Source organism: Pimephales promelas, chromosome 22 (genome assembly GCF_988280905.1).
Source record: "Pimephales promelas chromosome 22, fPimPro1.hap1.1, whole genome shotgun sequence".
NCBI lineage: Eukaryota > Metazoa > Chordata > Actinopteri > Cypriniformes > Leuciscidae > Pimephales > Pimephales promelas.
In genome coordinates, this window is record NC_142790.1 from 24,355,007 (window position 1) to 24,370,006 (window position 15,000).

The 15,000-nt window shown below is 36.9% G+C and overlaps 1 protein-coding gene across 2 annotated transcripts in view; it reads left to right on the forward strand.

Moving 5' to 3' along the window:
* dpyda (dihydropyrimidine dehydrogenase a) overlaps positions 1-15,000 on the forward strand; it is a 185,925-nt gene that overhangs the window by 97,795 nt on the left and 73,130 nt on the right. For both annotated transcript variants that reach the window (XM_089125664.1, XM_039670887.2), the window contains one exon: positions 13,186-13,350. In XM_089125664.1, the coding sequence (XP_088981790.1) occupies positions 13,186-13,350 (165 nt within the window). The remainder of the gene's footprint in view (positions 1-13,185; positions 13,351-15,000) is intronic.

The window sequence follows — 15,000 nt, forward strand, 5'->3', positions numbered from 1 at the left end:
GGGACTGACATGTAGAACAACAGTCACAGTCCAGTGATCTGTGTTTATTTGGCAAGCAAATTAGCTGAGGTGGTGCCGATCGGGGGGGCTTCATCGCGTGTAAAAAAAGTCCAATCGCCCAGGCTCATTAGCTTCAGCTACATGTTTACATTTATAAATATACCCGTTTAATTGGGAGATCAAAGCGCCTCTCACTACCTTTTGCATGGCTGAAAGGGCAAATAAGTTGTGCCTCACAGATCTCTTTAGTCTACTAATTTGATCAAACTCATCATGTCTTTGGGCGCTTTACTCCCTATAAAGCATGACACCGGGGTGGATGAGTGTTGCTTCTTGTTTTTTTTGTTTTTTTTTCATGTTTCCGTCGGTGACGGCTGATGATCAATGAGCCGACCGCTCTGGTTTCTGGTCTATTTGAAGTGCAGCCTGCTAAATCTTTATGTCAGCAATTTGAACTGCTTCATATACTTTTATTAAGCATGCAGGATGTGTTTGTTGGGTTGTGTGCTGATAATGTTGAGTTGTTTCATCCGGTACTCAAAATAGACTGAATAGCGTCTGTCAGAGATGTACTGTAGCCTCCTCGATTTATGATTTGTTTTTGCTTCTTTTAACATGACTATAAAGATTGAAATTGTTGTGACAAGTGCAAAAATGATAGCATCGGAAAATTTGGGCACTACTTTATTATTATAATTCATTTATTTAATTAAAGAACAAGAAAACTTTCACGACACGCCATGTTGTTCCAAACCCGTAAGACTTTTGTACTGTGTTTTCCAATTTTCTGAAGAGACTAGATCACTTTATGTGATGAACAGATTTCATTTAGGCTTTTATTCATATTTAAAGTTATGCATTTAGTCAAATTGGTTGTTGTAGCTGTCAATGGAGGGACAGAAATCTCTCAGATTTCATCAAAAAGATGAGCCTGTCTTACTGGTCGGTTTGAGTAATTAATGACAGAATTTGCATATTTGTGTGCAGTGTGCACTATCCCTTTAAGACTTTTTCTTGCTCTTAAATGAAATAAATGAATTATAATAATAAATTAAATTGTATTATTATTCATTAAATTCATATTCAGTACTTATTACATTTTCAGTAACACTTTACAATAAGGTTCATTAGTTAACACAAACTAAGAATGAACAATACTTCTACAGCATTTGCTAATCTTTGTTAATGTTAATTTCAACATTACTAATACTTTATTAAAATCTTGTTAACAATGCACTGTGAACTAACATGAACAAACAATGAACAGCTGGATTTGTATTAATTAACGTTAGATTAACAAATACAGTAAATGTGTTGCTCATGGTTAGTTCATGTTAGTTAAAGGGGCCATGAACTGGCTTTTTACATTTTTTTACATTGTTGTCTGAGGTCAACTTATGACGTTTGCTTGGTTTTTACATTAAAAAACATCAAAATAAATAAGTTATAGGCTATTATCTACCCTAGTTTTGAGCTTAGCTCAGAAACGCTCGGGTTTTATGGGCGTCTCCCATTGAAGACTTGGAAGTAAACGCCCACTGCTGTGAGTGGATAACAGTTTTGCATATTATAATGAGTTTCAACTCACTCGCTTATGCAGACTGTCTTCTTCCACAACCGGAACTGCACAATATTTTGTAAACGGCATGTTTTTTGCTCGGTAGCTCAATCCGGTTTGTCATCACGAGGTATGCGTGTAATGCGCGAATCGGTGGGCGGGGCTAAACCGGCCGCATTGATCTTCTTCTGCGGGGGTGGTGTTTCATCCTCTTTGACGTCATAGTTCCCCACTTTGAAAAACGAGTCGTTTGCTGAGGCTGGTGTCAATAAAAGCTTTTATTGGACTAATAAGGACGTTTTCAGTTCTGAAACTTACAGGATATTCTTATGATGACCTCTTAGATGTCAAAAGCTCAAGGAAAATGTGATTTCTCAGTTTATTACCTCTTTAATACATTAACTAATGTTTAATAAATAAGCCTTATTGTAAAGTGTTACCAAATTGTCAGTATTCAATATTATTAAATTAAGTGAAAAAAAAAATCGTCAGAGTACTTTAAGTAGATGATGTTGGTCATACAAGTTCTGTTGGCTGAAAAGTTTGTAAACCTCTCGCATACAGTATGTTATAGTCCTTGTGCTATAGACACTTAAGATAATGAATCAAAGCCAATGCCGAGACCCTCAATCCAATAACAATTACGTCCAAGTGAATGTTTATCCCTATCGCTGAGGGTGACAAATATATTGCGTGGTCTAATTTCGGACTTGTTTGTTGGCCTGCGTTCATGCCGCGTTGAAGAAGGGAACCCACGGGCCAGTGCTTGTGACTCCCCTTTTGCACCTAGAAAAGTAATTGGTGAATAGAACTAATGACCAAGCTGACAGACAATATCCCTGTTCATTTATCAAACAGGGTTAATATCCTCCTTTCAGACTTTAATTTATTAAGTCTCTTTCAGGCAAACTGATCTTGTGCACTTCTCTGGATTGCAGTCATGTTCAGCTGTTCAGCCTATACGAAACACTTCTCCAATAGTAGCTTTTGGCTTGCCATCTTAAATTTGGCATTTTTTTTTCCTGTATATGTTGGATTTATATGTTGTTGTTTTTTTTTTTTTTTGTTTTTTTTGAGAGATATTGTGTCCAAAAAGGACGCACTATGAAATCAGTGGTTTATTGACTGCATGAGATTCAAATCAATTTTTACAAAACCAACATTAATTTTCCATGATTCAGTGAATGTCATGCTTGCCTCTATTCCAGAATGTTCCTCAGTCTTATTTTAAGCAGCATGAGGCCTTGAAACTTAAAGAGCTTTTTTTTTCTTCTTCTTTTTTTCTTTTTTACCGAAGCTGAATTCTATTCACACGAGTTGGTGGAATGAAAGGCAGTTGTGTCGTATTGTCCCTCCGAGTCCTTTCACTGAAGGGAAGAAAGTTGTCACATGGTTTATCAAGGTTCTGTAAGTACAGATGTGTCTCTGGGACGTTGTCATGGATTCAAGGTTGCTTAGATTTTGAGTGACGGCCATGGAGAGAAGATTACAGCAGTTGCAGGGATATTTGTCCGAAATCTCAGCAGACGTCAATGCATGCACATTCAACATATACGTAACCGCTGACTTAGCATGTTAGCCTGTACAATGAAAGAGCGACCAGTTTATGTTTAAAGGGTTCGTTCGCGTAAAAATGAAATGAAAATTTTATGATATATTTTTTTTCCAAAGAACACAAAAGTAGATTGTTAGCACAACGTCCAGGCTGCTCTTGTACATACAATGAAAGTGGATGAGGACAAGAGCTGTTTTGCCCTAATAAAGACAAAAAGTACCATAAAAGTAGTCCATATGACACCATTTTCCAAGTTTTAAAATATATTAGCTTTGTGTGAGGAAATTATCAACATTTACATTAGTTTTAATAAATTATTAATTAAAGCATTTATTTTAATAAAAAATATCGTCAAATATTACAATTTAAAAGAAGTGTTTTATATTTTATAACTTATGTGTGTAATATATATATTAGCATCATTACTGCAGTTTTCAGTGACGCATGATCCTTCAAAAATCATGTGTCCCACATAAAGAAAATAACATCATAACGAATAATTGTTATTGTTTATTGTGTAACTTTTAACTCTTTCCCCTCCATTGACATTATTGTTTCCACTATTATGCGATAGGGGGCGCTATTACACATTTTTTGAAAGAGTACAGGATATCCTTATCAAAACACAGGTGAAGAAGAAGCGGAAACAAGGGATTAAAGAATTGCTTATGAATCTTGAAGTGTTTGACTTAAAAAAAGCTTTTTTGTTCAAAATGTTGCTTTTTTTATGAAACTTACTTGCATTCAAGTGTTGATAAAAAAGAAGACATTTTTGTTTAAAAGCTGATGCTCTGCTCTTTATTTTGATATATTACATATTCAGATTGAAAGTTTTGTGAAAATGAACAAAAATGTTGGCGGTGGCTGGCAACTTTATTTTTTATTTTTTATTTTAAGCTGTCGGGGAAAGGGTTAAGAGGGTCAAACAGCCCATGTTTCTCACATTTACAGCTACAACGCATTTTAAAAGGATAGTTCACCTCCTGTCATCAATGTCATCATTTCGTTCTCATACTCATGTCGTTCCAAACCTTCTTTTGTCGAACACAAACAAACATAGTTTGAAAAAAATGCCCGTGTTTTTTGTTCATACAATGAATTTCAAATGTTGTATGGACCCTATTGTCTTTCAAAATATATTCTTTTGTTTTCCACAGAAGAAAGAAAGTCATACAGGTTTGGAAAGACATGAATAAGACGGCTAACACACAAGAACTGCAGCTTCACCTATGTTCTCTCTCTTTCTCTTATACTTTTCTCTCTTTTTTTCTGGTGTATTGGCCTGGGTACACAGGAGAAGTGGTTTGATTTTTCTGTCATGGCTGTTTATAATGATTAATGCCCTGACTTGGGGCCACTCAGTGTAATTATGGCTCTTCAAGATTTTATTATTTTATTTGTCTGCTCTCCATCCTGCACTGACTCCAAGGGCCCACAGAAATCAGATACAGGACCGGAGCAAATGTCATCCACAAAAACATGCACCTTTTCAGTGATCTGGAGTCAGTTTTAATAGATATTTTCTTTTGGGTAACAACGGGAGGGTTTATATGAAACGTTTAACTTCCCCTACTTCCACTTTTTTTTAATTCTTCAGACTGAATTGCAATTATTCATTATGTTTAACACATCTGTTCATCTTATAGGCCTAATTAATATAGCATGCGCATCCATAGTCTTTTTGCATTGTGATGTTTGTTATTGTGTGAGTGTGGCACTTGCATACTATAGTTAAACTACAAATGCAGTGAGAGGAGACTAATCTCGCAGATCAATTCTGGTGATGTAGGCTGTCTGGAAAGCAGGTACGATCCATGTAGAATGCTGAGTGTTTCACCCAAATGAGTCTATAATGCATTTTACAAGCAAAGACTTATGTTGTAATTTGCATTAGAGTAAGGCTCTGTGTTTTGTTTCAAAGAAAGGCTGACATAAGGATTACATGTGTTTTTATGTTACATGCATAAGCTTAAAGGGGTAGTTCGCCCAAAAATAAAACATTCTGATGTCATTTACTCACCTTCAAGTACTTCTAAACCGGTAGGAATTTTGTTCTTCTTCTAAACAAAAAAGATATTTTGAAGAATATGGGCAACCAAACAGTTAAAGTTCAAATTTTCCTTGAGCTTATGACATCTAAGGCCCCGTCCACACTACTGCATTTTCGTTTAAAAACTGAGAATTAAAACGAATACGATCTCCGTCCACACCAGCGTTTTATCTGCATATTAGAAATGATCTCCGTCCACATTAAAACGACTGAAAACGCGGATCACGTGACCATTCACCAACACTGGGCATGCGCGTGCCGGTGTAAACAGTGGTTGGCGAATCAGGGAAGGATACGTCATGACTGATAACACCCAATCATTGAGCCAAGCGTCAGCCCCTGCGTCAGCGTTTCTGAAGTCCTACGTTTTGTCTCGTCCACACTAAAACGCCCTCCGGAGATTCAAAACGCAAAACGGAGCTGCAGCGTTTCTAAACTTCTCCGTTTTAGGTCTTTGTTTTTCCCGTTTTAGTCTGGACGGGAGGTGCAAACGTAGCAAAAGGTCTCCGTTTTTAAACGAAAACGCAGTAGTGTGGACGGGGCCTAGGAGGTCATCCTATTATAAGAATATCTGAAAATATAAGAAGTTCTGAAAAGTTTCAGAACTGAAAACGTCCTTGTTAGTCCAATAAAAGCTTTTATTGACACCAGGCTCAACAAACGACTCGTTTTTCAAAGTGGGGAACTATGACGTCAAAGAGGATACAACACCACCCCTGCAGAAGATCAACGCCTACTTCAACACGGCCTGTTTAGCCCCGCCCACCGATTCACGCATTACACGCATAGCTAAATAACATAGGCCTACCTCGTGATGACAAACCGGATCGAGCTACCGAGCAATAAATTTGCACTGACGGGTAAAAGTCATTATAATTGGCAAAACTGTTATCCACTCACAGCAGTGGGCGTTTACTTCCAAGTCTTCAATGGGAGACACCCATAAAAACCGAGCGTTTTTCAGCTAGGCTCAAAACTAGGGTACAAAATAGCCTATTACTTATTCATTTTGATGTTTTTTAATGTAAAAACCAATCAAACGTCATAAGTTGAACTTTTTTTTTTAAATTTAAAAAGCCAGTTCATTGACTTTCATCAATGGAAGTCAGCAGGGCCCAGCAACTTTTTACAGAAATTCTTCAAAATATCTTCTTTTGTGTACTGCAAAAAAAATAAATAAAAATTGGCACTTTAGTATCCCTTTAATAATCTAGCTCCGATTAGAGAGACAACACACTCAATTTTGTTTAACTTTTGTTCAGTTCAGTTAATTAAAATGAGCTAGAACATTTTGTCACAACTTAATTTCATTGTGTTCAATCCACCTAATATATTTAAAAATTAAGTTTACTCAATTAACCCAGGCAAAAAAAAAAAAAAAAAACGGCTTTTAAAAAAAGGCAAAAAATAAGTATTTTCAAAGTAGTCTTGGAATTTTGTACTTTTTCCCCTGTACACACGGTCCATTATGTGTTCGATTAATGTATTTAGCAGCTTTGACCTCCCTCTTTCCGAATGTTTTCTTCTGATCGCACCATGAAATGTATCGCCTATCCGTTCTTACAATCCGGTAGGAACCTCCTGCATATTCCCTGCAGTTTTGATCTTCTGAAATAAGAGAATTACTGCGGGATGCTGGATCTGAATAGCGAAGCATTTGATATGGTATTAGTTCAAGCCTGTGGTTTAATGTGCGGGATTATCGGCCATTGAGCAGTATATTCCACACTTGATCTCCCCTGCGTGTCTAGAGAGGGGGAGAGCAAGAGATAGATGGGAAACAGCAGCGAGCATCTTCCTCGGGATAATGAAACGTGTAAAGAGAAACAGATATTCCTTTGCTGCGTTTCCGAGGTGGTTTGTAAAAAACGTGAAAATATGCAGATGATCGCAGTAAACATCAGTGCAGTGGTGTGGTGAATTATGATCGTGTGCTCGTACTTCCAGAAGGCATCTCTGGTATATAGTCTGTTGGTGTGGCTGTGTGAGGTCAGAGTACAGTATATTCTCATTAGTATGTGAAAGCACGTGGTCGCGGGCTGTGATGTTAGCAGGAGTGTGTGAGCTCGGGAGCGGTGTAGCCTGCTGCATTTTGATTAGTAGTTCTTGCATGCGTCCGTTTCTGAAAGCCTGTTTGTTGTACAGGAGGATTAGGGGCCTGTTGTGCTGTGATAAAACATTGTCAGCTCAAAAACACACATGAAACGGCGAGTCTCTGTAGGAGAAAAGAAAAACGCTCCTCCCTGCATTTCCTCTATGGGTCATGGCGTGCGAATGGTCAATGGACCCCAACAGAAAAGATTTCTTAGACCTGTGACGTGTGTCAAGAACCAGCACGCAGCCAAGAGGAGTCCAAACGTTCTTCATTATTTACATTTCATTTCATTATGACTTGATTCAGTGGAACCAAAAAGATGCATATTTCTGGGACTGGCTGCTCTTTTCACAATGAAAGCACTATAAAGTGGTTCACACAAGTTTAGAATTAGCCTTTTGAGTCTGATCTTTTTAATTAATCGCACGATCCAGTTCACAAAACTGGAATTGAACTGCTTTGAATCTTTTGAGTCCAATCTTTTCAATGGGCCAGTTGATCCAGTTCACAAAATGAGTCTAAATTATTTTTTTCGCTAATTTAACTGACTTGGTATTTTCAGTTCGATCGTTTCAATGAGTCAGTTGATCCAGCTCACACCACCAATATATTTGTTCATTTGAGTCAGATCATTTTCATCATGATGATTCATGTGATCCAGTTCCCAAAATCAGTCTGAATGATTTGTTCACTAATTGGACTTATTTGATTCTTTTTAAATGGATCAGTTTGTCCAGTTTGCAAAACTGTTCTGAATGATTTGTTTACTAATTGGACTGCTTTGATTCTTTTGAGTCAGATCTTTTTAATGGGCCCTGCTCTCTAAATCAGTCTGAATGATTTGATCACTACATTAACTGATTTGGTTCTTTTGTTGGTCCCATTCACTAAACCAGTCTAATTTGTTCACGAGTTAGACTTTTCTTGTCAGATAATTTTTTTAATGATTCATTTGATCCAGTTCACAAAAAAACATTTGTTTTACAAAAATTGTGTACAAAACATTGATTTGTTTAATAATTAGCCTGATTTGATTCTTTTGAGTCAGATATTTTGATTGAATAGATTTATCCAGTTCACAAAATCAATATACATGAATTGTACACTAATTCAACTGATTATATTCTGTTCAGTCAGTTATTTTCAGTTAATCAGTTTATTCAGTTCACAAAACCCGTCTGCATGATTCATTTACATATCAGACTGGTTAGGTTCTTTTGAAGAAATCGATTGATCCAGTTCACAAAATTGATCTGAAGAATTCATGCATGAGAGTTTTATGGACCACATTTTTGCAATTTTTATGATGATGTTCAATCCTTTTTGGAGCTTGAAAGCCTCATTGCATGGAAAAGGTTGACTAGTAGAATTCTTTAAAATTTGTGTGTTTTTTTTTTAGGTTTTTTTTTTTATATATATATAAATGAAGTACTCCCAGATTTTGTTCTCAGACATTTGGACCCCACTGTAGGTTGAGACAGAAACCCATATAACGAGTCCATCCCGGGCAGGTTTAATCCCGTCTTCGGCTGGCTGGTGGCAGTCATGCATATTAACACTACGGGTTGTGTGGAGGAATGAATTTATGTCTTATGTCCATCGGCACTCATCTTTGGGAATCCAATTTGCATTGAAATGCATGCTGGGAAGGAGAGAATGGGAAAGGCAACATGTGTATGCGTGCGTGTCTTATCTCCCGTCGCTGTGTGCGGCACCTGTTTCAGCATGCCAGACCTCTGTCTTTGGGTAATTTTCATGGTTTCTAGTTGCTTAATATTAAACGTCTTGTTCCACCCTCGCCTGATAATCCAAAGCGCCGGCAGCCAAATGTTCCCTGGTCACGGCTTCATTAAATATAGACTTACAGATCGCCCTCGAGCTCATGGGATGGTTGTCTGAATTCCCAACAGAGTCTTCACTGGAGGGCCGAGGTAACGTCTTTATCTTCAACCACAAGTCCTGTATGAAAATGTCACTCATAAGGCTGAATCCCAGAACCAGACACTTGAACGTTTGAATGTACCTGAAGAAATATCTGTCAGCAGATTCTAACTGTCCATCTGTGTTCCTAACAGAACCTAATGTTGTTATCAATGACGCGCTGAAGTAAAAAATAAAAGTGTTGTGTATTTTGATGTGTATGTATGTACTGTATGTTAGCTTTGAGGCTATAGTGGAACCTTTCCATTGCACAAAAGCTTCTCCTTATAAAAATGTTCTGCACACTAAGAAAAGTAATTGTCCTTTTAAAAACGGTTCACTGAAAGGTTCAATGGGGAACCCAAATCATCATTGTTCTACACACTCAGAAAAAAGGTACAAAAGCTGTCACTGGGGCTGTACCTTTTCAAAAGGTAAACTTTTGTCCATTTTAGGTGCTAATATGTACATTCAGGTGCTAATATGTACATTTTAGGTGTTAATATGTACATTTTAGGTGCTAATATGTACATTTTAGGTGTTAATATGTACATTTCAGGTGATAATATGTACATTTCAGGTGCTAATATATACATTTTAGGTGCTAATATGTACATTTTAGGTGTTAATATGTACATACAGGTGCTAATATGTACATTTTAGGTGTTAATATGTACATTTTAGGTGCTAATATGTACATTTTAGGTGCTAATATGTACATTTTAAGTGTTAAAATGTACATTTTAGGTGCTAATATGTACATTTTATTTGTTTATCTGTACATTTTAGGTGCTAATAAGTACATTTTAAGTGTTAATATGTACATTTTAGGTGCTAATATGTACATTTTAGGTGCTAATAAGTACATTTTAGGTGTTAATATGTACATTTTAGGTGCTAAAAAGTAAATTTTAGGTGTTAATATGTACATTTTAGGTGCTAATAAGTACATTTTAGGTGCTAATAAGTACATTTTAGGTGTTAATATGTACATTTTATGTGCTAATAGGTGCATTTTAGGTGCTAATATGTACATTTTAGGTGCTAATATGTACATTTTAGGTGCTAAAAAGTAAATTTTAGGTGTTAATATGTACATTTTAGGTGCTAATAAGTACATTTTAGGTGCTAATAAGTACATTTTAGGTGTTAATATGTACATTTTATGTGCTAATAGGTGCATTTTAGGTGCTAATATGTACATTTTAGGTGTTAATATGTACATTTTAGGTGCTAAAAAGTACATTTTAGGTGCTAATATGTACATTTTATTTGTTTATCTGTACATTTTAGGTGCTAATAAGTACATTTTAAGTGTTAATATGTACATTTTAGGTGCTAATATGTACATTTTAGGTGCTAATAAGTACATTTTAGGTGTTAATATGTACATTTTAGGTGCTAAAAAGTAAATTTTAGGTGTTAATATGTACATTTTAGGTGCTAATAAGTACATTTTAGGTGCTAATAAGTACATTTTAGGTGTTAATATGTACATTTTATGTGCTAATAGGTGCATTTTAGGTGTTAATATGTACATTTTAGGTGCTAATATGTACATTTTAGGTGCTAAAAAGTAAATTTTAGGTGTTAATATGTACATTTTAGGTGCTAATAAGTACATTTTAGGTGCTAATAAGTACATTTTAGGTGTTAATATGTACATTTTATGTGCTAATAGGTGCATTTTAGGTGCTAATATGTACATTTTAGGTGTTAATATGTACATTTTAGGTGCTAAAAAGTACATTTTAGGTGTTAATATGTACATTTTATGTGCTAATAAGTACATTTTAGGTGCTAAAAAGTACATTCTAGGTGTTAATATGTACATTTTATGTGCTAATAGGTCCATTTTAGGTCCTAATATGTACCACTAAGGTACCAATATGCAGCCTTTGGGTACAGAAGTGTACCTTTTGAAAAGCTACAGCCCCAGTGACAGCTTTTGTAACTTTTTTTCTAAGAGTGTATGGCATAAAAATATACAGTAACCTGTGTGTGGTTTCCCCCCTCTCTTTTATTGTCCACCAGGTGAAAATTGTTAGTCTGTTCATACCTGTTCTCAACAAAGTACATGATTTGAGGTGTCCGCACCTCAAGCTGCATGCCCATGTTTAATATGTTGGAAGTTTGAGCATATGTATGGGCAATAGTAACAATGATGTAATTGCTTTCAAGCATTGCAAATAAATAAACCTATATGAAATGAATTGAAATGCATAATAAATATTACAAAAACAAACCACACATTTGGAGCCTCACTTCTAAATCAAATTTATGTTAATTAGATCACATTGTCAATGAAAGCTTCTTGTCTCCATGGCTTGAAAACTGCTCAAATGTTGTAAAAGGAAGTTTGCCTGCCATTATTGTAATTGTTCTGTAAAGGCGTTGGTTCTAATTAGGATATGCAAATCGTCCTCTCACACTGTTAAATTATGATGGATGGTTTATCAGAGTTCAAAGGATTAAGCTGTCACTCCCTTTTGTTTTTTCTATCGAGTTTATCGGTTCAATTTCCACAGCAAGAGAAGACGGCGAAACACGAAATGTAATTTCTTAACCCCTTAGCCTCTTAGCACTGTGGTCTTAGCCACATTGGATTAAAACGAGTCCCTCTTTGTCTTTAATTAATGATGCTTGCTAAGGAGTAGAACAGACCCCTCACCTTCAGTATTAAATGTCAGCGCGTATCTCGTCCCGCACTGTTGACATGAATGATACCTCAAATCATGGTTTGGTTTTACAAAGAGGGTCCTGAGCCATATCTTAAGACCAGAAAATCATAAAAATCGAGCGCACTCAGAAAAGCATACGCTCCAAAATAAAATAAAGGTTTTTTTTTAATGGCATCTACTGGATGGTTCCATGAAGAACCATTAACATTCATTCCATAAAAGGTCTTTATAGTGTAAAAAGGTTATTGGGAAATGGTTCTTTTAAGATCTTTGGGGAACCAAAATGGCTATTGTATGGCATTGTTGTGAAACCTCGTTTTGTAACATTTATTTATATAAGTGAAGCAACCCCAAAACAACATCCTTGCGACTACCCAAATCTGTGGATTTTTAAACAGGCAAAACGTAAATATAAGCTCAGTGTGTCATTTACACATAGGTTTTAAATATGATACAACAGATTTCTTGGCTCAAAATCCAGAAGCCTCAATTCATTGGCTTGGTGGAAACCTCATATTGAGGACCAAAGCCATTAGCCAATAGCGGTTCACTCGATGGCACGATCCTCGCGACTCTGCCAGCTTCATTAGCCGGGCTTCTAATTTACCCCGTGGACTGATTACTGTCTGGCCGGGATGACCTGGACTCTATATATCCAATGAGTGATGGATATTATAGCAGCTTGGCAGAAGACTCTAATGCCAAGAGATGAATTTTCAACTACAGCTTAATGTAGTACAGAGAACATCTATCATGGCTCGTGGGCATGCTGGCACTTCTGAAGAACGACAAGCCTCTGCTACATGTGTAAAATGTAGTATGGAAAAGTGAGAATAGGAAGATATTAGTGCGAAGTGATAGATGATTGACTTTATTTTGTAGTGTAAAACCCCCTTTTTTTGTGGTTCAAGTAGACTTCATTTTCCCTACTGCACGGCACAATTTCAAACGTGTATGATTAAATATGAATTTAGCTCCACTTCAAAGCCCCTTGGGAGAGGGAAGCAGAAATAACACTATTGAATTTGTGTCATGAATTTCTGTAGAATATGGTCATAATTGTCTTCTTTATGTTGTTCTACACTGAAATTATAGCCGCAGAGCATATTTTATAGCAGCAAGAGTCTGTTGGGATAGTCGGAGCGAGGCATATTTGTAAGTCTGCCTCTACTGTGTAGGTCTGTTCCCTTAGTACGCTAATTATTAGCGGCTAATGGAGGTGTCCCGAGGTCATGTACCCATGATGGAGTCATTATGGCCATCGAATCTGAATGGTAACTGCTTCAATCCAAATTCATTTTCTCCTTTTTTTTTTTATCCATGCAGGATTTGGTCACCAATGTGTCTCCACGTATAGTGCGCGGAACGACTTCTGGACCGCTGTTTGGACCGGGCCAGAGCTCCTTCCTCAACATTGAGCTGATCAGTGAAAAGACGGCTGCCTACTGGTGCCACAGCGTTACGGAACTCAAAGCTGACTTTCCTGACAATGTAAGCACAGATCACATGACTTTGACATCCAGAATGGTAAATTTTAGTATATATGTTGCTTTGAATGTGTTTAAAGTGGTGGAATAATACTTCAGCTTAAGGCACAATGCGTCGTCTGTCTCTGTGCTCACCGAGAGTGAAATATTGCATGAGGATGAATGACCTCTTCATCTTCATATTTGATGTTTGCAATGTTTCCTCTAAGCTGTGCATTTGTGCTGTTCTGATGTTGCTTCCGTGCAGACCAAACGAAATCCACACAGAGGACAGACTCTGAAATGTGTTTGAGCTTGAGAGCTTTTGAATCAGACCCACATCAATGGGCAGCATTTCAGGAGTCCATCTGCATGTCCACTGATTTTCAGCATTTATGTTTACACGACAACGACAACTAAAACAGACGACAACATTTACATTTACATTTATTCATTTCGCTGACGCTTTTATCCAAAGCGGCTTACAATTGCTATATATGTCCTCTGGAGCAACTAGGGGTTAAGTGTCTTGCTCAGGGACACATTGGTGTCTCACAGTGGATTCGAACCCGGGTGTCTCACACCGAAGGCATGTGTCGTATCCACTGCGCCATCGCCACCCCACAACGTTGTCAAAGCGATCCCTGTTCACGCGGATCTGCGAAAATTGATAAAGAGGCTGTATTTGTTGGCGGTCACTTTGTCAATAAACACCCCGTGAACGTTTAAAACGCATACACGTGTACACATCACAAATTCACGTTTTTGGTGTTTACATGGAGACAGTAAAGGCATCGTTTTCAAAACGTTGCATTTTCAGGCCCCTATCGTTGTCATTTAAATGAATGGCCAAAAGGCATACAAATTTTTCTGTTTTTCCCGAAAATGGTCTACACGAGAACACTCACGGGTGAAAACGTCAACATATTTTATCGAATGTGCCTTTCGGCGTTTTTGGGCTTAAAAACGCAAAAAATTAAACCACCCTCCAGAGTGGAAATCTTAAAAACACTCCACCGTCGCGTTTCCGTCTAAAAGGTAAAAATGCAAATGTCTGCTGGACAGTGAAGGTTGTACGCAGGCGTGCGGACTTGGTTTTGTTGTGTGGCAGTGCTTCACATTGCCACCTAGCTGCCTGGAGTGCATACTACATCAAATTTCGCACACTTTTGCGTCACCATATGTACGCAGATTTCCCACCCATAACGCTCGTCTAAATGCAGAATAAAAAGTGATAACGCAACGCCACTTTTACGTTTCTCTTCAGATTGTTTCCATGTAAACATAGCCTTAGTTTTATACATTTTTGAAAAACGTATATTATTTTCAACAGTAATTTGGATTTAATGACTAATAGACCTGTGACATCAAGAAAAATAATAAAAGTAATATATATATATATATATATATAATATACATGGCCACATGGTGTAACTCTCCAACCCTACTGTATATATAGTTACTTTATCAAATTAAGCTCTACCAGTGTGTGATAATTTTGTAGGTGGTCTTTGTAAATAGGTTTAACTGTATGTCTTGTGAACTGTGAACTTCACATGTCTGGCTCATGGGATTTCTGCTTGTGTCTGAAGGGTCTGCCTTGTAGCAAAATATGTAATACTCTCCTATACTCCTTTATCTACCTATAAAAACATTTAGAAGGACCATTATATTG